Source organism: Aethalodelphis obliquidens, unplaced genomic scaffold, assembly GCF_003676395.1.
Source record: "Aethalodelphis obliquidens isolate GAN/ISIS:26980383/991018 unplaced genomic scaffold, ASM367639v1 scaffold11, whole genome shotgun sequence".
NCBI lineage: Eukaryota > Metazoa > Chordata > Mammalia > Artiodactyla > Delphinidae > Aethalodelphis > Aethalodelphis obliquidens.
Genome location: NW_020837955.1, coordinates 10,710,671 through 10,737,048, shown reverse-complemented (window position 1 = coordinate 10,737,048; position 26,378 = coordinate 10,710,671). Strand labels below are relative to the sequence as shown.

The following is a 26,378-nucleotide window of genomic DNA, read 5'->3' as shown; positions in this document are numbered from 1 at the left end:
GGAGGGGGAGAGAGGGGGGAGGGAGGGGGAGAGAGGGGGGAGGGAGGGGGAGAGAGGGGGGAGGGAGAGAGCACGAGAACACACACGTGCGTGCTGGGGGCTCGTAGCTATGTTAGGTACGAGTGATCAGGGTAGGACTTCCTAAGAAGGTAACATCTGAGCAGATTCTTTTGTTGTAAGAGTACACCCGAGTCCCCTATTCTCTACCTCTTTTTACCATGACATACAGCTATTAGGGTAACAACCCTTTACTATAATTCTCACAAAATTTGGATGAAGACAGTACTAGAAAACCTTAAAAAAGAAGAAGCTTAGATATGAATATATCTGTCCTCCAAATTTCTTGGCCTCCAAAACATTCTAAATGTCTTTTAAAAAGTTAATGTTTGGGAGGGACGGCTGCCTTGCTAAGCCACACTGAGGTAGAAGGAAAAAAAGCTGAATTCTTTTGCAGATTGCTGGTATTTGCTCTTTTCCCAGGGACACTAGATACATCTCTGAAATTTGGGAAAGAAGGCAAATAGTACAGATAACAGGCAAGAATGAAGGGGTATTATAAAGCCTGATCTTGTCCTGAATCTCTGATCCTGCCCTGGGGCTCTGTCGTTCAAAAGGTTTATCATGCTCAAGTATTCAGGAATTCCTGGTTGTCTACCGGCCTTGGCCAAACAGAGAGGCACATGACATGCCCAGAGCAAGTCTTCATCTAGGTCAGCCAAAAGGCTAAGGGCAGGAGCCTATCCTCCCAGGGGCAAAGATACTAATCTAGGTTGTTCAAGAAAGAAATGTGAGGCTCATTTGTCCAGAGGTGCACACAGTTTCAAGAATAAGGCTGCTTAAGGCCAAGGCAGCCCCAGTGCTCAAGGATGCTGATGGGGAATATTAATCTATATTCTAGATCTGGACTGTCCAACACGATAGCCACTAGCGGCACGTGGCTCCCAAGCACTTGAAATGTTGCTGCTTCAAGTTGAGATGTGCTGTAAGTGTAAAACACATGCCAGATTTTTAGAATGAAAAAAATCTCATTAATGTTATATTAATTACATGTGGAACTGATAATATTTTAGACATTGGATTAAATAAAATATATTAAAACTATTTCATTTGTTTTTTTTAAGTGGCTTCTAGAAAATTTAAAATTACACAGGTGGCTCACATTTTATTTCTACTGAATAGTGCTCAACAGAGGGAGATAGAAAGCCCCATCAGGAGGTGAATTTATTTTTCACATCAACATTTGAGATACAGTATCTTATTCTACTTTTGCAGATGAAGGAGAAGAGGTTTTTACAAGCTAGGTAACCTGCCTTCCCTGATGAACGGCAGCACAGAGACTTGAATCCAGGATTTCTGATATGAAATCAAATTTTGCAGATTAAAAAAATGTTTTTAACTTTACAAAGGAAAAGAATGTAATGTAGAAATACCATCCCCCCAAAACATCTTTAGCATCTCTGCTAAATCTGACCACCAAGTAAACATGACAGATAAGCCATTCCATAGGGCATAGGAATTAACCTTACTACATAAAATATTACATTAAAAGAATTAAAAAAATTTTTTTACAGAGGCTAAGGCACGTAATTGTCTTTAATTAAATTTTTTTCAAATAGTTTAAGAGAAAAATTTAAGATGTTGAAATATAATATTTACTCTAGTTTTCTTTTTTGTTCAGATGATTTGGTGGTGGATGTCATCATTTTCATCATAATCACTAACAATTAAAAGGTTTATGTAACAGGTACCACCCAAACACTTCAAAATATATTTAATTTGACACAATTTCATAATTTAATATTCATTAAAACCCCATTAATTAGGTAACATTATTAGGCCTCTTACAGATGAAGAAAAGGAATAGAGAACTTCAGCAGTTTGCCCAAAATCATGGAGCCAGTAAGTGGCGAAAGCCAGGATTTGAATCAAGAGCCCACTGTCTTATCCAGTGCATACCTATATGCTACACTGTCTTCTACTTTTATATCTATACATCTAAGGCATACAGAAAAAGAATGTCTTATCCCTTAATTTGGGAGCCTTAGATATGTCCACTTGTAGAATTAGAACTCCTTTTAAAATGAATATTTTGCACAAAATAGCCCTTTCAGGTAGCTTATATAGTCCTTAAATTAAAAAATTCTAGAAAATACATCTCTCACATGCTTTTAAAAGCTGTTAAATAAAGCACAAACTTATATAAATTAGAACCTGAGGAAATACAGGCCAGAACTTCACTGAAACTGAAAAAAAAAAAAAGTAAAATGAGAATTTGCTTTCCCTTAGACGCTTAAAAAAAAACTCATCACTACAAAACTGACCTTTGATTCTTAGTTTATAATTTGGTTTTTATACGAGCTGAAAAACACATTTTAAAAATATCTTAAAGATTTAACACTAAGCTGTCTAACTGCTCAACTGCTGTACTGGTTAACTCAACTGGTCCAACCAAGAATGATGTTTAAAAAGGTCCCAGTCTGCGGTTAAGACTGTGTGTGGAGACCAAGGAGAGACTTCATCGTCACCAGCCACTCTACAGAGAGATGCTGGAGCCAGCAGAAACACCTGGTCAGAAAGGGAGTTAGGCTCACCAAAGATATCCCCAGTTGCAAAAACACTTAAATGGTAACAAGTGCCAACATTTATTGAGCATTAACCAAACATCAGGCTCAGGGCTTTGTACGGCTTACTGTATGGACTGCTATCATCCTCCTCTGGCAAAGGAGGAATGCGATACCGGAGAGCCTGTGCAGGCTGCCCACATCTGCCCAGCTGTGTAGCAGACATGGCACCCAACCCCAGGCTGGATGTGCAGCTCAAGGCCTAAAATCCAAACCACTATGCAACACATCTTAAAATCAATACCATTTGGTCCCGAGCACCAGGATTTCATATTTTTAACTGATCTTTATATTTAGCTCATCACAACCACCATTAAACTTCTGCCCAAGGCTTACTAAGTGAAATTGTTCCTTTTACCATGTCTTAGATTTGAACTAGGTTGTTATACAGATTAGCAGGGAAAGAGTCATTGTGTCATCTGAAGCAGTGGTTTTCAAATTTAGATGGGCACCACAATCACCAAGGAGATTTTTTAAAAGAACGGATTCATGGTCCCCATCCCAGACCAATTAAATCAAAATCCCTGGGAGATTAGCACCAGGACTCTAACTGTGCAAAGCTCTCACTGAAGCAGCCAGAAGACAACTGGGAAAACCCAGCCACAAAATCCTTACTGGCTAGTGCCTCAGTGAGGCTGCCCCATTCCAGGATTTGGCCCTCTGCCAAATCCTAACCAGAAGCCACTTTCTCATTCACCATTAGGGAATCACTGACACAGGACAAAACATAATCAAAAGAATATGCGATGAATGTGTTCTCTCTCTATAATGCAGACTTACATGAGAAGCCCAGGCAGTATGGCACAGTTGTTCTAGATAAAAGATAATCTCGAGGCAGAGAGCTGGATCTGAATCCCAGGTTCTGCCATTAGGCAAATTACTTTGTGCTTCTCTGTACAGGGAGATAACAAGGGTATCTACCTCACAGGGTTCTTAGGAGGATTAAATGAGATAATATATGTAAAATGTGTAAGCGAGTGGTAACTTATATTTAATAAATATGAGCTATCACTGTAAGTTAGATTGCTGGATGAGCATAAAATCATATGCATCAAAATCAGTAACCAAATATTGAGTGGCATCAGACCATGATTAGTTTGACCAAATAACAGATGACCTTGCTAATGGAACTTGAAGTATCTATCATGTACTGGTAATTAACCCTCTGCAGCCATGTCCACCCTAGAGATAGTCTTGCAACTCAGGTATGATATTTATGGCACACTGCTTCACCTGAATGGGAACTGCCTATCTTTGCATGTATGATACTTCTTTTTCTGGGGTTGAGGGTCCAAGATTGACCAACACTTTCACATTATATGCTCCTTCCTTAACTTTACATGTTTAATACAATTCTAGCACAGTCCCACTGGTCTAGGAGAAACCCTGTTGTGTCTCTTCCGGATCACTTTGCATATACCTGCTCTGAAGCACCATTTTATATTGATTCCACAGTTTAACTATTAAAAGGCTATCCTATTTTTTTATTTTCAAGTTCTTGAGGGGAGCGGGTTCTTCACAACAGGTACAAAGCCCATCTGTTGTTGCTATCTTGGATGTATGGTCCGCCCACATCTCTCATAGAAAGCTAACTTCCCAGCTTTTAATGACACAGTGATCTACAGAAATTTCTCTTCTTGAGCACCAATTCTGCTATCACTGATAATAAAACAATAGCAGTCTTTTCTCTCATGTCCTTGGTCATGTCATCCATTAGTAATGCTCTGTTTATTAAAAGTGATCAAAGGCTGACTTCGTTAAAATCACCTGAGTGTGTTGGTTTTATCTGTCAACATAGAAGCATATTTTTTCCTCCTTCCTTAAGCACATCACTATCTTTATGTGCCCTTCTTAATAACACTCATTTGATACAGTTCACCTTTGAAAAATTTGCCTGTTATCTACTAACAATTTATAAGTAAACTGTGGGCATCTGCAGAGAGAAGAGATATCAGTTTGTTGCTTTTGATACATATTTACATGTGAAACTGACATTATTTCTAAATTTTTTCAGAATAGCTGTAATTTGCTTCCATGAGACAGTATCTCCTAGTTTTACTCACATAAGGAACTAATGAACATCTTACGTTACACGTGGCACAGTTCTTTCAAAGGCCTACATGAGTTGCAATTTCATGGAGAACACTAAGGATAGCATTACTTTCTACTGAGGAGAATGCTTTATTCTTGTTTTTGCCAGGACAGAGGGACAGGCAGCAAGGCAGAGCTTGCTGGACAAGATCAGGACACAGTCTTGGGGCTTCAGCACACTAGGGGAACCTGAGACCAAGCAGGTCAGGAGACCACGAAGTCCAGGAGGGCCTTCCACAGACAGGCTTATGGAGTCAAGTGGGACTCTGGGGTGAGGGCAGACTCTAGTAGGTCAGTGAGTGCAATAATGATCTCATTCCCCTCCTTATCAACATAAATTCCATGACCAGTCAGAATAATCACTTCCTCACACAGACTCTAAATAGCTTTGCTCTACTTCAACTCGTCTTCCCTTCTCTTCTTCTGTCATACTTGCTCAGTTAAACTATTAACCCTGGCTAAATCCAACTCTCTGCTTACTCTGCTCTGCAAGATTACAGCTGAACATTGTGGGAGAAAAACATGCATCATGCTGATTGGTCTCTCACCTTAAATTCATGACCATGACCCTCAAAAATGGGTCCTTCATCTGCCAGGCAGTCACCCTCAATGCCCTAATTCCATATGCTCTTCACCAATACTTCATACCTTTTCTCCTCTCTCCTCAAGCCCTCACTTATCCTCCCCCATCTCCACTCTCCACTGATGACCTCACTTCCTGTTCTACTGAAAACAAAAGAAGAAAAAAAAAGGAAACAGAATTTATATCACCATACCTACTCACTCGCTAACATCTAAATTTTGTGGTCTTGCCTGTTTCTAGAACTTTCACGTGTCAATCTCTGCTCTGTTCACTAGACCCTCTTCCAACGACCCGAGAACATTGCTCCATTGCTTCTCTCTCTCGCCTGTGTCAGTCTTCTGCTATCTGCTGAAGATTCCCATCAACATTCAAACATATTATTTCCCCATCTTTAAAAAAAAGAATCAAACTTCTGTTGACCCTACTTCCCTTGTCAGCTATCACTCCATTTCAGAGCTACCTATACTCTCTCTCTAATACCTCTCTTCCCATTCTTTTTTCACCCCTTCTTTACCTTCATTAAGGTGAAAGACTTACATAATCATTGTACAATTATCAAAACAATGAAATTAAAACATTTCCATCCTCTCACACCCACCCAAACTTCCACTCCTTACCACTCCACTGAAAGTGCTCAGCGAGATTATCCATGGTGCCTGCGCTGCTCAGCCTGGGCCTTTCAGTCCCATCTTATCAACACAACTGACGCGGCCAGTCCCTCCTCCTAGACACTATGTGTTTGCTTTGCCTCCCAGGACCTACTCTGTTTCCTCCTACCTCACTGCCTCCTCCCCGTCAGCGCCCAGGGCTCAGCCTTGGCCATCACCCCTTCTCCATCTATGCTCACTCCCTTGGCGCTCTCACTGATTAAATATGATCTAAATGCTGATCATCTCCAGACTCATATGTCCAACTCCCTCCCAACTGGCTGGGATCAGGTATGTGATCAGCCAACTCCTTTACCTTCTTAAATCTGTTCAACTGCCACCTTCCTGATGATGCCTACCCTGAGCACAGGCTTCCTTTAAGTGGTCATACCCTCTCACTGATTGCCCAATTCCCTGTACCCAGCCTGACCTTCCCTTTTTCTGTAGCATTTACCACCAGAGCATACCGTCATTTATACACTCTGACTTACCGCCTACTATGTTGCCTGATGTGTCCCAGGTGCCCAGAATAGTACCTGGAGGAGGAGGTGCTCAGTAAATATTTGTGGAATAAATGAGGACACAAGGGTTAGGAATAGAAGAGGGAGCCACGATTTTAGGACTTACAGGTGAACTACTGTAGTCAAGTCAGAAATCAGCCTAGATTTTCAACTAAGGCAAGGGAAGAGATTCTGAATTCACTAGTAATTTTCTTGACAATTAAAATGAGTTAATTCAATATAAGCTACATAATTTTCCAAAATAAAATGATCATTTTCTGTTAACCGAGTAATGTCAGCAGTTGAGCATTCTGAGAGAATATAGCTTTGTTCACTGGTTTCTGAATTTCTGATATATATATACACACAAGTCTGGCAAAACCCAGTATGTTATACAACACCAGGAGATATGATAGATCGTCAAAGTACCCAAACAGAAATTATCTTCTGCCTCCTCTACACTGGTTGGACTCTACTTGTTCATAATGTTTACACTCAACCTTTGTGCTAGACTCTTAAACATACCTGTACACCGACCACGATTTCTAACTCTGAATACATTTGGTTTTTAGGTTACATATTTTTCTCTCAATCCATCACTGGTATTAGTTCCAACTCATCCTGACCTAGATATAATTTATTCTCAGAAACCAATACAGAAGACAACTTATTTGTTATACCCTAGTTTTGTCTTTCAGTGTCCACTATGAATCTTTGCTCAACTTTTCAAACATTCTTTACTACCTAATGCGTAGTTTCAAAAGCTAAAAGAACCATATATCTGATATAATTCTTCTTAACATTATTACCAATAATAGATGACACCAAGATTGTTTAAGGCCTATAATTATTCTTTCCTATTTAAAAAGAATCATCAAAATGAACACTATAATCATTTTCATGAATGACTAGTTTCTGCCAAAATATTGTTTGAAATATGTAACATCAGTTATACCAGTGACCTCATTTCTACCACAACCCTAGAACATTATATTTGCACCTACTGAAAGTACGGTTTCCAGTACGGTTTCTATTTAGGTTTAAGTACAGTTCCTATCTAGGCCTTTGATTATTACTCTAAAAACAAGTAAGTCTTGACTCTAAAAATCAAATTTTATAAAGAATACATTCTTGGAAAGTTCAATTGATATCTCTTCTTCATTATAATGGCTATCACTCAGAATTATTAATAAATTCAGATCCTGATTGGGTACATAATGACAGGTATACAGTCATGAAAACATAGAAGAGGCTTACTATATATATTTTGAAAATTCACATGCTGCTTAAAGAAATTTTAGAAAATGTAGACTAGCAGAAAGAAGAAAAAATAAAATTAGCAAATATCCCAATTTATTATGAAGAGGTACCTGAGTCAGACCGGAATAGGAACCTAGCTCTAGCACTTATTAGCTGTGTTACTTAACCTTTCTGAGTTTTGTCTCTGTGAAAAACACTAGCATGCCAATCTGAAATACTCTTCCCTCGAACTTTTCATAGCTTGCTCCTTCCTATTCCTTACGCTCTCTGCTCAGATGGTAACTTCCAAGCAAGACCTTATTCTGTCTTATTTTTCTTCATAGCATGTGTTATACATAGAATCTAAAATTACATCATTCACTTGCTTTTTGTCTGTCTGTTCTATTGAAACATAAATTTAGGAGGACAGACTATATCTGTATTGTTTATTGCTGTCTTCCCACTGCCTAGAGTAATCACTGGCACAAGGTAGGTGCTAATAAACATTTGCTGACTGACTTAACTAGAAGGGTTCTTGGGAAGATTAAATAAGGCAATGCATGTATAAAGCCCATGACCCCCAATATAACATTCAATAAATAACAGCCATTATCTTAATTTTATTAGCATTTACTTCAATTACTGTATGATTAAAAGTACAAACTGCCTACTTCTAGAGGTGCTGGTTATTATTAATGTCTGGTCCAGAGCGTGCTTCTCAGACTTTAGTGAATCACAAAATCACCTGAAGGGCTTGCTATTACACAAATTTCCGGCCCTCTCCCCAGATATCCGGATTCAGGAGGTCTGTGGTAAGGCCTGAGAATGTGTATTCTAACAAGCTCCCAGGTGATGATACTGCTGGTGTGGAGACTGCACTTTGAACAGCAAGTATATGTGGCATAAGATTTTTAAACACTGAGTATCAACATATCAAGAGTTCTCTGTACCTTAATTAAATACTTGTGTATTTATGATACTTGTTCAAAAAACAATAAATGATGGTAGAACTTAAATTTTACCATCTTATGATTAAATTATTCCTTCGTTCTTACACAGTGCTACATAAAATTACCAAGTCCCTTAACTGTCACATCAATTCTATTTAATTATCAATTAACCCTTCTTCTTTACATAAATTGAAAACTAAATACAACAATGTTTTTCCAAAGAATTCATCTTAGTTAAGGGACTACCACCATAATTTCTGAAAAGGCAGAAAGAAGAAAGCTTTCTTTTCCTGTACCACAGAATTCCATGTCTATAAACTTCCCTTTTTTCTGAGGAAAGAATCATCAGATTCTTAAAGAGGCCTCTAGCCACAAAAGAGTTAAGAACCAATGCACTGTGTTCTGCACATTTTAGCTGCTGGAACAAAGCTCCTTTGTTCTTAGTTTAAGTGAAAAGTCTTTCATTTTAAGTCAACAACCTATACAACCACCAGCAAATACACTCTAAGCAACCTCAAAAATTTCTCAGGACCCTGGTGCAAGAGATAGAGCATCCCTTAATTTAGAACCACCGATCTCTACTCCCCAATCCTGCGTCTCTCCCTCTCCCTACCCATGACCCACAAAGCTCCCACCTATATTTCAGAAGACAGTTTTTCAAAATCCGTAGTTCCTAACCCACACTATCTACATGCCTTTCAAGGTACCTTTCACTGCATTTGAATCTTGGAAAGGAAAAATACACAAACTAATCAACTGATTGACCATTTATTTATTCATTTCAGCTTTTACTGAACACTCAAGTACCAGGTACTAAGGATACACTTAAGCTAAATCGGCCTATGGGAGTAGACAGGTGGCATATGTTGGAGTAGATGAGCTTTAAAGGATGGGCGGCTGCTAGCCAGGCATACAGGAGACGTTCCAAGCAGAGCAAGCAGCTGAACCATGTGTGTGCAGTGTGTGTCAGGTGGTGGGGGGAGGGAGAGGGCAGAAATCAGTCACAGCTGCGTAGCTTTAATTTATCCTGAGGGCAGTAGAGTACCTTTAGGAAATTTTGGGTTGGCTGAAGCTTGAGCGATGAAGACAGTAAGCCCTTGTAAATGATCACCACTGACACAGCTTAGAAGTGGGCTGCAGGGACTTTGGTGAGAAGGAATGAGGACCTGAGTGAGAAAGGTCACAGGGGATGAGAGTGAAGGGACAGATTCAAGAGAGATTACAGAGAGAGACCAGACAGAACTTTGCCCCTGTTTTGTTAGTGAGGGTAAAGAGAGTCAAGCATGGAGAACATTTCTTGCTTGGACAACTGAATGTTGGCATCCCAGTCATTCACTTTTAGGTAATGTTAAGTTCCAGGAGGCTTCAGGACATCTAAGTGGACATCCAGTGGGATTCTGATGCTTAGAATAAAGATTTGGGAGACATCAGCATAGGCAGTTGAAGTCTCAGAGGAAGTGAGTTCATATAGAATAGAAAAAAATAGATCCAAATACACCTGTAGAAATTTCTTCTTGGCTTATGAGTTTTGCAGCAGAGTTTAAGTTCCAAATTTATCTTATTTACCACGCTACTCCACAGGCTAGCAAAGTGCCTGATATCTAATTCTTTATTTTAGAGAATTCAATAATTATTTGTGTGAACAAATTTATTTCCTTAGGTTTGTTAGGTTGTAAAAATTACCTCATAGACATGTAACCACATGTAACTTAACAAACCACACGTTTGTTAGGTTGTTAAAATTACCTCATAGACATGTGGATTTAGTTCATCTAGCATTAAGGGATCATTTAAAGGGAAAACTCATCTGTATTTTAAAATTTTACCTCATTTTAAAGTTTTATTATCCTTTTATCAAACGTCCTTGGTCTGCTGAAGGGAGCTGGTATTAGTAGTTGAGGTATGAGCCTACTTAAAGATGGGGCTTTTATAAGCCCCCTTTTTTTTTTTTTTTTTTTTTTGCGACTCCTTGTCAGAGTGTGGGACATTCCGCGCTGCCATCTCTGCCTCCCCCTTCCTTCTGACTGCCTTGCCCCTTTCTCTGTCTTCCACAGAGCTGAGTGCTAAGAACACCAAGGGCTGCTGCAGTCAGACAGTCTGCTGTCATTTTGGCCCTTGTTTCTACATCCACAGGGAAGCCAGGCAGTGTTAGCTCCCGAATTTCTTAATGGGAGAACAGGGATCAACAAACTGATTCGAGGAGAGAGAAAGAGTCGAGATGCATGTGCAGAGTAATCTGAAAGAGTAAAGGAACTCCGTTTATCCATATCAAAGCAGGGAGAGCCCCTCATGATCCCTACACCTCCCACCCCAAAGCACCTCCACTGCAGCCAGGCCCAAGCGTGTATGTCCCCGCCTGAGAAGGCCTTGGGCCCATGGCTTCAGGAATTGCAGAAAACACTCTTTTTGGTTCCTTCTCTGGCATTCATTCTGCTGCAACATCCTGACATATATCTGCTATTACATCATTCTGTTTCCTCATTTTCATCACACTTAACAGCATCCAAATTTATTGATGTTTTATACATTCCCTAACTTGACTACTATTCCTTCAGAATAGAACCAGAGTTCTGAAGGGACTGGTCCTAAAGGCTGCTTCTGCTCACCAATAATAAAGCTCCATTTACACATGTCAAACTCGAATAGTAAGAACAAAATCTTTCTCTTTTATTGTGAGTTTCCATAATAAGAACTACTGTTTACCCATTCTTTACTTATAGTATCATAAAATTATAGTTTATGTACTAAGTTATTTTAATAAGATATTTTTTATATGCCAAAGTCAAGATGAAAACTATCTGGGGGTACCTCATTGTCACTTAACACTTCTCACTCTCCTCCTGTCCCATTTGGCCATCTTCTCTATTGGGCCATGTTCTCTATTTGGGATCTATACTGATCCCAAATCATTGTACCACAGATATCTGTCCCACCTTATACCTAAGAAAACCAGATAACATCATAGAGCCAACCAATGATTAAGGAACATGCTTTACAGTACTATTTATTTTTATCAATACAAATAGGGGGATATTTTGCAAGTGGGATAGTTTTTGCCTATAAGCCCCAGTATGAACATGAACCAAGAAATATATAGAAATCCAAGGACCAGAAAGTGCATAAAGCTTAGCACTACAGAATCCTCAGGTCTCCTAAGACACTGGGTTGAGTGCCTGACTCCACCATCATTTACTCTACTGTTCTGTGTTCTCTGTCGATGAAAGAGGCCATATTTGTGTCTTTTAATCACAATTCTGCCATGTTCATTCTCTCTCAGTAAAGGGGCTTGCTGACTGCCAAGGGATTTTTCAGGCCAGAATGATAAGAGCTGTTAAACGGTCACCTATCCCTTTAGACCTTAATTAAATTGCTGTTGCAAACATAAACATAACCCTTGCTTATAAACTTATTGTTTATACTTCTAGAATCTTTTGTTTTTCCTTCAAAAAAGTAACATTTAGGAAATTCCGTGGTGGCGCAGTGGTTGAGAATCCACCTGCCATTGCAGGGGACACGTGTTCAAGCCCTGGTCCGGGAAGATCCCACATGCCGTGGAGCAACTAAGCCCGTGCGCCACCAACTACTGAGCCTGCACTCTGGAGTCTGCGAGCCACAACTACCGAGCCTGCGTGCCACAACTACTGAAGCCCATGTGCCTAGAGCCCGTGCTCCGCAACATGAGAAGCCACTGCAATGAGAAGCCCGCGCACCACAATGAACAGTAGCTCCCGCTCGCCACATCTAGAGAAAGCCCGCGCGCAGCAACGAAGACCCAACGCAGCCAAAATAAATAAATAAATAAATAAATTTATATTAAAAAAAATAACATTTAAACTGGGATTTCATTATGTCCCAAAGAAAATTTTCTTTCAGAAGAACAGATATAAAATCTGTATTATATAGATAAAAACTGGAGAATTTGTGCTTTCTTCGCATCTGCCAAACAGAACTGGCAGGTTTTGCCGGACAAATCCAATTATAAAAACAATGCGCTAATGTCAGAAGAAGCAAAACAAAACAGACTGTGGACCATGTCCAGGTGCCCTGCTTCGTGTAGTTGGAAACAGGAAAGTATAAGACAGTCCCCACTCTAGAGTAGCCACATCCTACTGGTTCTTCCTCCAAAATACATCCACAGTCAATCACTCTTCCCTGCCTCCATCTCACACCTCATTACCCTGGCTGAAGGCCCCATAATCTTTCAGCTGACCTGCAGCAATAGCCTTCTCACTGATTAGCTGTTCCTTAAACTTGCCAAGGGCATTCCCACCTCAAGGCCGTGTACTTGCTTTTCCCTCTGCCCGGAACGCTCTTCCCATATATCCAGAGTTCAATCCCTTCAGGTTTCTGTCCAAATGTCATCATATCAAAGAGGCCAACCCTGACACACTATATAAAATGACCCCAACTCTCCTATCTACAATCCTTCTTTGTTCTTCATAGCATTTAACACAATCTAACGTGGCATATGTTTATTATTGGTTTTCCCCTTTCTTGAGAGCAGAGATTTTTGACTACCTTGTTCACTGCTGCTATTCTCTGTGCCTAGAATGGTGCCTGGCACACGGTAGGCATTCAATAAATATCTGTTTGATGATGTTTAACTGATAACTGTTCAAGTTAGATAATGATACAGTGCAACAGTAAATGAGCATTTCAAGACAGTTCATAGTTAACTGGTAACTGAACAGCATGGGCCCAGTAATACCTCCAAAAAGTATACATCAACATCACTTGGAGAGGTTTGCCAAAATACACATGTCCAGACCTCATCACAACACCCACCAATCTCTCCAGGTGGAGGTGTGAAAAAGTTTATGTTTAAACAGCATCCTAGGTGACTTTTTTTTTGTGGTAAAATATTTATAAAATCTGCCATTTTAACAACTAACAGGTGATTCTTTTTTTGCAACCCTGTTTAAAACTACCGGTATAATAGTAAGTAGGTTAAGCAGAGGGAGAATAGCTGAAGGGGGGATTAAAAAAATGTCCCAGGTTATCTTAGAAAGAGCATGGGCTTTGGAGCTGAATACAGGTCTCCTACTCATAAGCTGCGGGACTGGGCAAGTGACTTAGCTCTTAAGCTTCCACACCCACAAGTGAAGATAATCTCTATACTCTCTCTGTCTCCCCACATCCCCTCCAAACTGCTTCAAGGTTACTGTAAAGCTAAAATGAAATCAAGTATATACAGTATCTACTTTGGTGCACATAACAGGCATTAAACTAGAACGTACTGGAATTACCTTCATTGAAATAGGAAAATAAATTCATATTGGCAAAAACACAAAAAATAGGTGAAATACTGGCCTAAGTGGCTACAAAAATGTCTCTCTACTGATAGGACAGGTGAAAAAGAAACTTGTCAGGAGTTCCACAGATATGATCATTCATTAGAACAGTGATTCTCAAACTTGTGCGTGCTTCAGAATCACCTGGAGGGATTGTTAAACACAGATGTCTGGGCCTCCTCCCAGAGTGCTTCAGTAATTCTGGGGGGAGTCCTGATAATCTGCATTTCTAACAAGTTCCCAGGGGATGCTGAGGCTGTTGCTCATTGGTCAAAGGGTACAGTTTCAGTTATACAAGATGAGTAAGTCCTAGAGATCTACTGTACAGCATAGTGCCCACGGTTAACAATACTGTGTTGTACACTTAAAAATTTGCTAGGAGGGTAGATTTTACATTGTGTTCTTATCACAATAATAATAATAATAAACGAGGGTGAGAGAAAACTTTTGGAGGTGATGGATAAGGTTTATGGCATTGATGTGGGTGATGGTTTCATGTGTATATACTTATCTCTAAACTCATCAAGTTATACACATTAAACACGTACAGCTTTTTTACGTCAACCATACCTCAGTAAAGTGATTTTAAAAAACCCACAATGAATTAAAGTATGCAGATCCTAAAAAAATCTCTGAGCATATTAATTCTTTCAGTAAAATTTTTAAAAAGCGAAAACCTGAAATAGTTCACGTAAAAAAAAACTGTTATAGTTTAACCAATAACTGCTTATGATTTTCAGAACATTTTAAAATCAGATAAAAGTGAACGATAACAATCTAAAAAAGAAACAAGAAAAAATTCATACCACTGGTATCCCAGTGAGAAATTCAATTCTGAAAATAAATTCAAAGTTAATTCTCAGAATACTCATTGTTTTAAAAGTTAAAATCTAGAGGAAAAACCCCAAAATGTGGTAGTTTTAAAAGAAGAAGTGTAACCCAAAACTTCTGATAGGTAGATGACAAAATAAAGAACACTTACAGGTATGGAGGCATTCCGTCACTGTAGTTGGCTTGATCAGATACCCTTTACAGATATAGCAAGTGATGTAAGGATTGAAATCTTTCACCAAGTGTTTCCTCTGGGTAGCCATTCGTGGTTAGCTAGGACTGGCTCTAGTAGTTCAGGCAAACAGGGGTATTAAGTGGATGAAAGTCTGATCCCAGGAGCTGCTGTGGAGTTCCCAACTGGATGTCCTGAGGCATGAGAACTAACATCCAGACTTCTCATGAGATCGCTGGTCATCACTCCTTTTGGTGGTTCTGCTTTCCCATATCTTCTTCCACAGTAATTTTAAAAAGACGAGAGAAAAAGGTGTCAAATTACCCGTACTGTATGAACACCAATGTATTAGCAACAAGTATTACATGTTCCAAACTGGGTGAACAGGTGAATAGAACATTTCCCTCACTGTAACATTAATTTGTAAACCTGCTATGATTAAGTCAGAATAATAACAAATTCATCCAATCCTGAGGCCTCAACTATCATATCTATACAAATGACACCTGAGGCTATTAACTCTGGTTTTGAGATCTTTACCTCTTGAGTAATGCATTTTAACTATCTGCTTGACTGCTCTATTAGGAGTTCCTGCCAACACAAGCTAAAAGATTCAAAATTGAAGCCATTATCCTCCCTATCAAAATGCTCCCTATTTCCATTCTGTACTCCACACCTAGTCGGTAATCAAATCAAATGGATGTCCTTTTCCATTCCATCCACAGCCATCCTACTCAAATATTACCTCTCCACCTGCAGCCCAACTTATGTTCTACCAAGTTTATTCTATCACATTTGGATCCTCTTCTCAAAGAATGTCAGTGTCTCCTCTTTACTCTGTAACAGAGAAACCTTTAAATTTCTCAGCTTGTCGTATAAGACCCTCCACAGGCTGACCTTAACATATCATTCAAAGCTCAGGAAAACTGAAAGGATGGCTCTTTCCATAGTCCATTCTGCAGGTCCTATGCCCTCCATCCAAAGAGCTCTTCTGCTCCCCTATCTAGAGCCTACCTATTCTTCAAACCCTTTTCCAAAGCTATCCTCAGTGTAATCTCCCCGGTTTTTTTTACCCTTATTTCTCTCCTGTTACATTTTCCTTCTATTTTTATTTACCGTTACATTCATTCTTAATCTCCTCTATTAGACTGCAAAATCTTAAACAGACACCAGTCACATTTAGTAAATGTATAACCTGGGCAATGTTACTTATCGTCTCTAAGTCTTACGGTTTTTTAAACTGTAAAATGAAAACAAGAATGCCAGCCTCCTACAGTTGTGACGATTAAATGAGACAACATACATATAGCTAGCACATTGTAAAAACTGAATGTCATTAATTTTTTTAACTTTTTTTTTCCCAGAAACGTCTAGGATGGCTTGTCCATATGGTTACTTTAAAAAGTTTTAAAGGTTTCTTACAACAAACGTGTCCTCTTAGAGGACACAACATGAAAAAAAGGTGTGGATTTCCCAAGTTAATTCTATAAACAAAAACTTTTCTATCTCAGCTATTAACTCATGTTAAATATAAAGCAACCGGAGAGGTAAAAGGTATCGTTCCATCTTGCATCGACAGACACATCGCCACTGAGAATATGCACGGAATAGGTTCTGCAAGTAATCATCCTATCCGCTCAGGAAATTGTGTCGAGGGTGTAACAGAAAGAGAGCGTAATTATCAGACAGGGGGTCTGGGTTCTGGTCCTGAGCCCCTGTATGACCTGCAGCAAGGCACTTATTATCCGTGCCTGGATCTCGGCCTCCTCCTCTATATACTGGGATTAACGGCCCTGCCTTTCTCACAGGTTTGCTACGAAGCTCCAAAGTCAGACAAAGTCCTCTGAAACCGGACATGCACAGTCCCGACCCGGGGTGGGATTGTGATCTTAAGCCATAGAGCCCTGTCACCAAGAAGGTTAAAGGAAGCAAGTACTTGCAGTGACGGGGCGGGGGCAGGAGGGAACTTTTCCTCGTCCTCCGGCAGGACCCGGTAGCACTGCCCTAGGCGGTCCCAGCACAAGCCTCCCCGCCCGCCTGGCAGGTGCGCGGGCCAGGGCCCGGCGGACGCGCCGCTCGGGCCGGGCCGGGCCGGGGCTGCGCCTGGGAGGACGCGCCGCCTCTCCCAGGGCCGTGCGCCCGCCGCCCTCTCCGCCCCCGACCGTAAGGCGCGACCTCAAAGCCCCCAGACCCCGGCAGGCCACCCCCATCCCCGCCCCCCGAAGAGCTCTCCCGGCTCCAGACGGGGCCTGCCGCGGCAGGTGCTTGGAGGTGCCGCTCCGGCTCCCGGCGCAAACTTGGGCGGGGAGCGCAGGGGCGGCCGAGTTCCGGCCCTTCGGCCGCTCTCCAGCCAGCCGGGTACCTACCCCGCGGCTGCCGCCACCGCCGCTCCTCGCCGCCAGCGCGCCGGCCTCAGAAGGAAGGAAAGTGAAAGAGAAACAGCGCCTGCCGCGGCCTGGCCGGTCCCCGCGCCCCGTCCGCCCTCCCCCTGCAGGCGGGAGCGCGCCGGCTCCGCGGGGCCACTCGACTCGGGCCCGATAGGGCGCGGCGGGCCTCGGGCCCAGGGCCGGTGCCGCCTCCAAGGGCAACTCCACCCCCTTCCAACCGCCGGAGCCGCCGGCCGGCCCCGCCCCCTCCACGCCCCCCGCCGCCACGCCCGCAGGCCACGCCCGCCCGCCCGAGCTCCTCGCAGGTACCCCGGCCACCCCGGCCGCCCCGGCCGCCTCGCCGCCCGGCTTCCAGGGCGACGGTAGATTTGACCAAATTTTATCTCAGTTCTTCTTCTCCTCACCACCGACCCCTCCCAGTTGTTTTCATCATAACAATGTCTGGCATATTTTCCCTGGCGGGTTTACAAGCGATGGTCGGTGCTGAGAATGAGTCACCCTGCGAAATTGTCTACTCAGCTGCGTCTTCCCCAAACTAGCCCCACGTGGGCCGCGGTGGGGACGAAGGCCGCTTGATTTGCACCCTATTTAAGAACCACTAAGGAACTTGTTACTGGGCGTGGTGTCTGGAGATCAGGATCAAGGACAACTGGAAGCAAGGGAGAACGATGGGGGTGGGGGGTGTTCGTGGAAAGGTGAAGAGTTCTTACTGCTTGCAAGGTTCAAAACAAACCAACCAACCAACCCCAGTTCTCTTTCTAGTGGACTTTAAGAACTACAAGCGCAAAAAATTTATTCAAAAGCATACATTAAAGGATTCCTCAAAGTCATTCAATCCTAATATACTGCATTCCACAAACTTACAAATTTCTACTACAACCAGTATTTTGCTAAACATAAATTAGACTTGGTTCTTTGTTGCTTAGAAGACTGCAATCCAGTAATCCTAAAATAGCAGGCAAATCAGCATGGTGTACACCAGTAAACAAAAGTTCAAAAGAACACCCCAAAGGGTATCTGCCAAGGGCAACTTTCAATCTTGTGTATTAGAAAGAGGAAAAGGTGCTGCAATTACATCATCTTTGCCTCTGGAGAAGTGAGGGCAGTGATGGCTAGGGAGCTGACAGTAATGGAGAAGGGATGGGGGGAAATTAGTGCAAAGTATTTGCCTTACCTCCAAACGACATGAGTCACCTTAGTAATACCAGAGTGGAGATGGCTCTAGTGGCAAACCAAGGAACCCAGTGACCACTGGTCTAGCAGGGTGCAAGTGTTCAAAGATCCATTTCAAATTTAAAATACACCAAGAAGTAGACAAGACAGCTTTAAAAATCATCCAATTAATAATTAAACTTAGGTAGAGTGGACATAACCTTTAAAAATTACCATTTTTAACATCATAGCAGGAGCAATACATTTTCTGAAACAGTTTTCAATGACCACATTTTCATAGTCCTTATAAGAACCATTGTGCAAAAGTATACATGCCAATTTCCAAGCTGGGACCAACTTCAGCAAGTCCTGGCAATCACAACGAGCAAAGAAAACAAGTCCGATAAAATGACTTTATAGTTGCAGGATTCCTCTCCAGATCTTTCATCTTGGAAACTAACTAAACATATCAATATGTGAAAAGTCACCCTATTTCTAGTATATTTAAAATATGTAATGGGGGACTTCCCTTGTGGCACAGTGGTTAAGACTCCGCGATCCCAACGCAGGGGGCCTGGGTTCGATCCCTGGTCAGGGAACTAGATCCCACACGCATGCCGCAACTAAGAAACCCACCTGCCGCATCTAGGACCTGGCACAACCAAATAAATATATAAAATAGATATTAAAAAAATATATGTAATGGAAGATTTCACTGTATAAACTACAACATATACATTATGACTTATTTTCCTAATTTACATCTGAAGCTATTTTAAATGTATTTTTAAAGAATAACACTTAATGAAGTCCAGGGGGCTTAAGTGTTATTGGTGATCAACACTAAGTGGGGTTAATCAGCATTCCCTGAGGAGATGAGCTTGAGATGGATATTAGGAGGACTTACATTAGTAATGGAGAGAGGGGTCAGAAATATGCTACAAAGCAGTACCTGAAGATAGACATGGAGGCGGGGTTGCCATAATGAAACTGCAAATGGTGGACCTGGAAGCAGGGAGAGAATGACAGCCTTTGTAAGAAAATCTGTGCTTCGTGTCCTGAGGCAGCATGGTTTGTAGTAAAGTGTTCAGTAGTTTCTCCTTTCCCCTCTTCAGCTACCACCCCACCCTGCCCATTCCAAGAAAAAAAATGCGCACACACAAAAAAGAAAAAACAAAACCTCAAACATGTGTCTGGTTAAAAAAATAACAAAAAAAATGGCGAGAGGGAATGTTAAGAAGGGGCCAGTTTCCTGACTCGTCTAAGTTCTGAGGATTTAAACATAGGACTTTTAGCTGCTGTGTGGCATCTCCTCCCTTACGACTGCTTTCTACTTTCCAGTAGCTCACCCCTTAGTCCCTTGGTTCTGACTGTGGGGACTGGAACAAACCATAGAAGCCTCAGTATGAGGGGGTGGCTTTGATAACAAATCTCAAAAACCAGTGGGACCCTCAAGTAAACAAAGGCCTGGGAGCAACTAGATATACAGGACCAGGAAAGAGAAAAGGCAGGTAAAAGATCACAGCTGAGAGTCCCCTTATCACTAATCTACTTGAGCTGTCTCATTTTACAGATGTAGAAACCAAGATCCTGAGAAGTGACAAATTCATAATCACAGAGTTCATTTTGGTAAAGCCAAGACCAAAACAAAGGTACCAGTTCCATATTATTTACACGTCTTAAGAGAACTTCTCAAACCCAAGAAGTTAAGAGGGGTTAGGTAAGAAAAAGATTAACTTACAAGGAAATAAAGGAACAAAGGGAGGGAAGAATAAATGAAGGGAGGGAGGGAAATGGCGACTACAGAGTACTTAGCAGTGAACTGGCCAGTGGTGATTTCCCATCAAAGCAGCAAAATCCCACAGTGATAGCTTGTTTCATTTGATCATTGATCCAGATTCTTCCAGGAAACCACAATTGGCTCTTGACAACCCTTGGAACTACTTGGAGCTATCTGCGTACCTAACAAATGTTTTCATTACTTTATACTTTATGTCTAGAGTTTTATTTCAGTTAAGGCTAGGCCATGGATGGGTAATTCTGTACTGAAAAGTTCACATTCCTTCCTTGCCTAATAAATACATCATCGATGAACAGATGTTTAATAGCATAACATTTTAAAAGAGTTACATCTTTACATTTCCCTGAAATATTAAATGACTTTTCCATGATTGTCAATTATTTTATATACCTAAGTATGCTATTTAAGCTTTTAACATAGACTATCTCTAACATAAAACTACGCTCTGTAATCTAAAAGTCATCCTACAGAGATTTTAGAAAATATTAAAATTTAAAGTGTCCTACTGGGCCTGAATGTATTTATTTTATGGCCATGGATATTACAGCTCAAAATCTACGACTGCCTAAAATCAATGATGGAGGAATGGGAAGGAACAGAGAACTGAAGGACTTCCAATCACCCTTGACCATGTGTCTTTTTCTCTTAACATAACCCTCCCTTGTAATCAATAATTCTCAAGGACTGTCTCTGCTAAATGTCTCTTGAATCCTTTAACTTAACCTACCCTGGTTCAGATCACCATCATTTCTACCCATCCCCATTACTTCAATGAACTCTTAGACTGTCTCCCTACAGCTCTTCCCTGCCAAACCACTCTCCACAGCACAGCCAGAGAAGAGGACGCTTTCTAACTGAAAATTTGATCATGCTGCTCCCTGACTTAAAAAAACCCTTGTTCTTAAGATAAAGCCCCAATACTTAATAAGCCCACCCCATATCCCTGTCACTTCTACAGCCTCTCCATTGAACTCCATGCTGCAGTCATAACGAACCTTTTACCCTCTAGCGCTAGAGATGGCTGTTCTTTCAAATGAGCATCCTGTCCCAATTCTATCCCAATCCCCTCCCCACCCTTGCTAAATCTGCCCAACCCTTATTTATTCTTTGGGTATCTGATGATCTCAAAGGCCACATTCTCAGAAACCTCAAAGTAGATGAGGCGCCTCCTTGATGTACATACACTAGACACACACACACACACACACACACATATAGTGCCGTGTGTGTGTGTGTGTGTGTGTGTGTGTATATATATATATATATAGAGAGAGAGAGAGAGAGAGAGGGCGCGCAACTCATCCTTCTTCTCTCAAGTCCCACGTTACACTGTCTTGTATTACCTGGTTAACTTGTCTGAACCAACTGCTAGCACGTAAGCCCAGTGAATCCATCACTTGACTGCATGCCTAGCAGAGTGGATGGCAAACAGTAATCATTCAAATAAATATTGACTGAAAAACTGAATAACTGCACACACTCTAAGACATTCTGTGTATTTTGGGGGGGATTTCTTCTTGGAGGGATCCTTACAAAGGATACGTTAATCCCTGCCCTCCAGGACTACTAATTAAAGTCACACCAGGGAGTAGAGACTTATCCACAAGAAACAATTATGGAGCAGTACACCAAATTTATTAAAAAAGTGTCAAATGAAAGAGAATCAAATGACAAAAACTCCAGTTGAAAGAAGTACTATGGGTGGTCAAGAAACTAGCCCTGCATGCTTAAGATTCTGCCAGTTACAAAGACAGCAAGGCAAAATACCAAAAGCTATGGATATGAAAAATAAATTAGAAAGCCAGAGAAAAAATGAGAAGTCAAATTACTAATAGTGAGAACAGATAAATAGCATTAGGAATAGAGACAAGATTAGTCTGCTGAAGACTGTGCAACTAGCTTAATAAATATTTTAAAGTGCTTTAGATACATTACGCTAAAGGGACAAACCCACCAAATTTTCTTTTCTCCCTTGAGAGGTAGAAAAAACTAGCTGTAGTTTCCTCACTGTGATGTCAACAGTTGTCTGGGGCAAGTTCCAGTTATACTGGAAGAACAGAGAATGGAACTAAAATAGGCACAGACTATAAGGAAAGACTGGATTTACTCCATCAGGGCTACCATAGTTTAAAACATCAGCACAGAGCCACAATTGTTATTTTGAGAGGTCAGATTAAATCCCTGAAGATCATAAATGCACAAATGCAGAAACTTAGAATATTCCATCAAATCTGAATGTAGATGATTCTAAGTTAGAAGTGACTATAGAAAAATTAGGGAAAAAATGTTCTATCAAAAAAAAAGATATGAAATTCAATTGGCGCAAGTGCAATATAGAAACTTAGTGACATCGACGTTCAACTATCAGAGAAAAGCAGGCACACGAATTGAAAAAGTCCTAACTTTACAGGTAGCCGTGGTTTAGAAGAAAGGACACTGTACCCAGAGTCAAGAGAACCTCGTTTTTGTTTTTTGGTTTTTTTTGCGGTATGCGGGCCTCTCACTATTGTGGCCTCTCCCGTTGCGGAGCGCAGGCTCCGGACGCGCAGGCTCAGCGGCCATGGCTCACGGGCCCAGCCGCTCCGCGGCATGTGGGATCCTCCCAGACCGGGGCAGAAACCCGTGTCCCCTGCATCGGCAGGCGGACTCTCAACCACTGCGCCACCAGGGAAGCCCTTGATACCTTCTTGAAGAGAAGCTGAAAAAAGCACCAGTATCAAAGCGTCTTGGATTAGATGATGAATGAGAATACAAGATGGCTGTATAGAAAACAGTTAACAGAGCATACACTCCATGAGGGCCAGGACTTTATCATTACTGCTGTATCCCTTGAATCAAGTCTAGAACATAATATGGGACTTCCCTGGTGGTCTGCACTTCCACTGCAGGGGACGTGGGTTCGATCCCTGGTCGGAGTTAAGATCCCACAGGCCGCACGGCGTGGCCAAAGTAAGTCTAAAACATAATAGGCTCTCATTAAATATGTGTTGAATGAAGGAATGTATAAGCAAATAAACGAATTCTGACTTCGCAGCCAACTGCCCATGTTCAAATTCTGGTACAATCTCGTACTACTCTGTGTTCTAGGGCAAAGAACTGTTTCCTGCCTCAGTTTTCTCACTGCTTAAATGGATATAATTAAAAGTACATACCTCAGAGGAATTTTTATGAGGATTATATGAGACACTATAAGTAATGCACTTTGTACATAGTAAGCTAACAAATGCTTGCTGAGTTAATTTTAAGAATTTCATACCTAGACAAAACAATGAAAACATAGGACATAATTTAAGGCCTGATGAGAAACAAATACTTATAACAAATGCCTTCATACAATTTATCTGCTTTTAGGATGTACATGGAGGTAACAGTCACCTAACTTTCCTGCCAGGTACCCTTCCTCCTCCTCTAAGAATTTTAAAAGATTACTCTCTAAGTGGTAAGTGTGTAAAATATGAAAATCATGGCTTAAATTACTCATCAAGATGAAGTCAAGAAATAGGATGTACACAGCAGTGTAGAGTTTTATGAACATTTAAAACTTCAACTGAGTGACCTGGGTATAGTCTCGGATATTAAGAAAAGTTGATCAGCTTACCCTGGTCCAAGACAAGTGGTGAGTCAGTCAGGGAGAAGGCTAGGATTTTCCTGTTTCTGTAAAGCATAGTTCCTTCAATTAAAAAGTTATGGATAAGCTAGTCACAAAGGATGAATATCATATTTTTCCACTTATAGGAGGTACTTAGAGTAGTCAAATTCATAGAAACAGAAAATAGAATGGGAGTTGCCAGGGGCTTGGGGCTGGTGGGGGGCAGCGATGGGAACGAAAAGTTATTGTTTAATGGGTACAGAGTTTCTGTTCGGGAAGATGAAAAAGTTCTGGAGCTTGATGGTGGTGATGGCAGTACAACAATATGAATGTACTTAATGCCACAGAACTGTACACTTAAAAATGGTTAAATGGTAAAATTTGTGTTATGTTTATTTTATCACAATTTTTAAAAAGTTCTGGGATAAAAGATCTTCCTTTTTTAAAAAAGGAAAAAGAAATCACCAGCAAACAGTAAGACCCTTGGCAAGTCACTTCATGAGCCCTGATCTGCCCATCTATAAAAATGCTTTAGACTTGGGATACATCATCTCTAATGGGCGTTGAAAATCTTCAATCATATGGTTGTACAATTTGGGAGCATTACCTAGAGTGAACTGCATCCGTAATGAGTCAGGTGGGAACGTTTTAGTCCTTGTGGGCCATATGATACCTGTCTCAACCATGCAACTCTGACCACATAGGGCAAAGGCTGCCAAAGACAGTATGTAAACAAATGGATGTAGCTAGCTATTTTCCAATAAAACTTTATTTAAGAAACAGGCAGTGAGCAAGATTTGGCCCTTGGGCTGTATTTTGCCAGCTCCTGACCTAGAGAATATCTCTGTGAACATGCATAGATGACAGCAATTAAAAACGTCCCTATATCCCAGGGTTGAAAACTTCTATAGTGGCAATAAGCTTCTGACGACCGTCTCAAACCAAAATGTTTTTAGTGCAACAATTTAACTAACTTTAAGATTTCTATTTTCCAGGCAATGAGTAGGATATAGTGGCTTAACTATGAGAAGGGGGTCATCCTCATCACTATCGTCATCATCAAACAGCTAAGAGAGTTAGAAACAATCTTTTATTCCTCTTTGTAAAGGTCTGCATAATCTGATATTTCTCCTAAGTCACGATGCAGAAAGTTTACCAACAAAAGGAAAAGGACTTTAAACAAAAACATTCTCTCCTGTTTGCCAAAGAGCAGGCTTAGTCTCCCACCTCTGACTTCAAAACACCAAATCGTCCTAGTGGCATTTAAAGAAGTACTTCCCCATTCTACCTGGGATTCTAGAGTGCTGATCTGAGAGAAAACACAGGGCTTCGAGGGGTAAGCTTTCTGCTTACATACTGATGGACAGTGCTGCAAGCTGGCCTGACCCGGGGAAGCCACGCTGGAGTGTGTGTACATGTCATCTTCAGCCTCACTGCGGCCTGGACCCTGGTCTCAGAAGAAGCCCTGAAGGACAGGGAGGTGAGTGTTCACCTTCCCATCTCCTTTGCCCTTTGAAGGACAACAGCTGCAACAAGAGAGAGCACATTTGAAATAAGAATACTGAGTCTCTGGGAACTAGATCTGGCCTCATAGCCTAGGGACAAGGAGGGATGCTTCCATTTCTACAGATGCTGAACAAAGAAATTTACACAGCCCAAGTACTAATGAGATTCGCCCCTTCTAGCTTTTTGGATGACTGTTACATGTAAGTCAAGAAGGATCTGTGCACAGAGGAAAAGAGTTTCAAAGTACTTTTCACTCAAGTCATCAAGACTGAGGACCATTCACTACTATATTGCTGAATTACAAAAGGAGAGGCTTTGACATTAGATCATGTAAATGCTGGCATTTTTAATTTACTAAATTAAGAACACTGCAGAAAAGTCCAAGGAAGAGAAGTAATTACATGTATTCATTTATGCTTTTAAAAGGTAAGTTTTGTCAAGAATTGTTCTTGATTTGAACAACTTACAATGGTATTTCACTTCCTAAAATTTAAGAAGGATGATACTTATCACAAATACCGACAGGGAAGTTAACTGGAATTTGATGATTATAAGTTAGTAGACCACCATTTCCTTTACAGTATTTCCTGAACAATTTGTTCTTTAACGCTCTTTACCAATGAAGCCTGAAGTTTTAGGTGAAGTACTCATTTCTACTGGAAAAGGAAAGAATTTCTGTAGTTAGAAACTGAATTTATTAGCATTGGCATGAATGCTTGTATGAAGCCTTTATGTCATATAAGCTAATTCACTTTAGAAGTATCCAATAAACACTAGTCATTAATAAAATTGAATAAATAGAATCTAACTGTTAAAAGTTGACATTTATAATACCCATACTCAACAACAACGTGAACACTTCATACTTTTGTACTTTATTCATTAACGTCATTGTTTTAATTGCCACATTAAAGATTAAATATTACATGTTAAATAAACATCTGCACAGATTTCTTCTAAATGCCTATTATGGGTTGAACTGTGTGCCCCCAAAAGATATATATAAAAGTCTTAACCC

At 40.9% G+C, this 26,378-nt stretch overlaps 1 protein-coding gene across 4 annotated transcripts in view; it reads right to left on the bottom strand.

Moving 5' to 3' along the window:
• PCGF5 (polycomb group ring finger 5) overlaps nucleotides 1-26,378 on the bottom strand; it is a 114,407-nt gene that overhangs the window by 47,976 nt on the left and 40,053 nt on the right. For 2 of the 4 annotated variants that reach the window (XM_027112025.1, XM_027112028.1), the window contains exons 1-2: nucleotides 17,292-17,421; nucleotides 14,905-15,199 (exon numbers count right to left, since the gene is read on the bottom strand). In XM_027112025.1, the coding sequence (XP_026967826.1) occupies nucleotides 14,905-15,016 (112 nt within the window). In that variant the 5' untranslated portion in view covers nucleotides 15,017-15,199; nucleotides 17,292-17,421. Of the gene's footprint in view, nucleotides 1-14,904; nucleotides 15,200-17,291; nucleotides 17,422-26,378 lie in introns of those variants that run through there. The other 2 variants (XM_027112026.1, XM_027112027.1) reach the window with 1 other exon arrangement.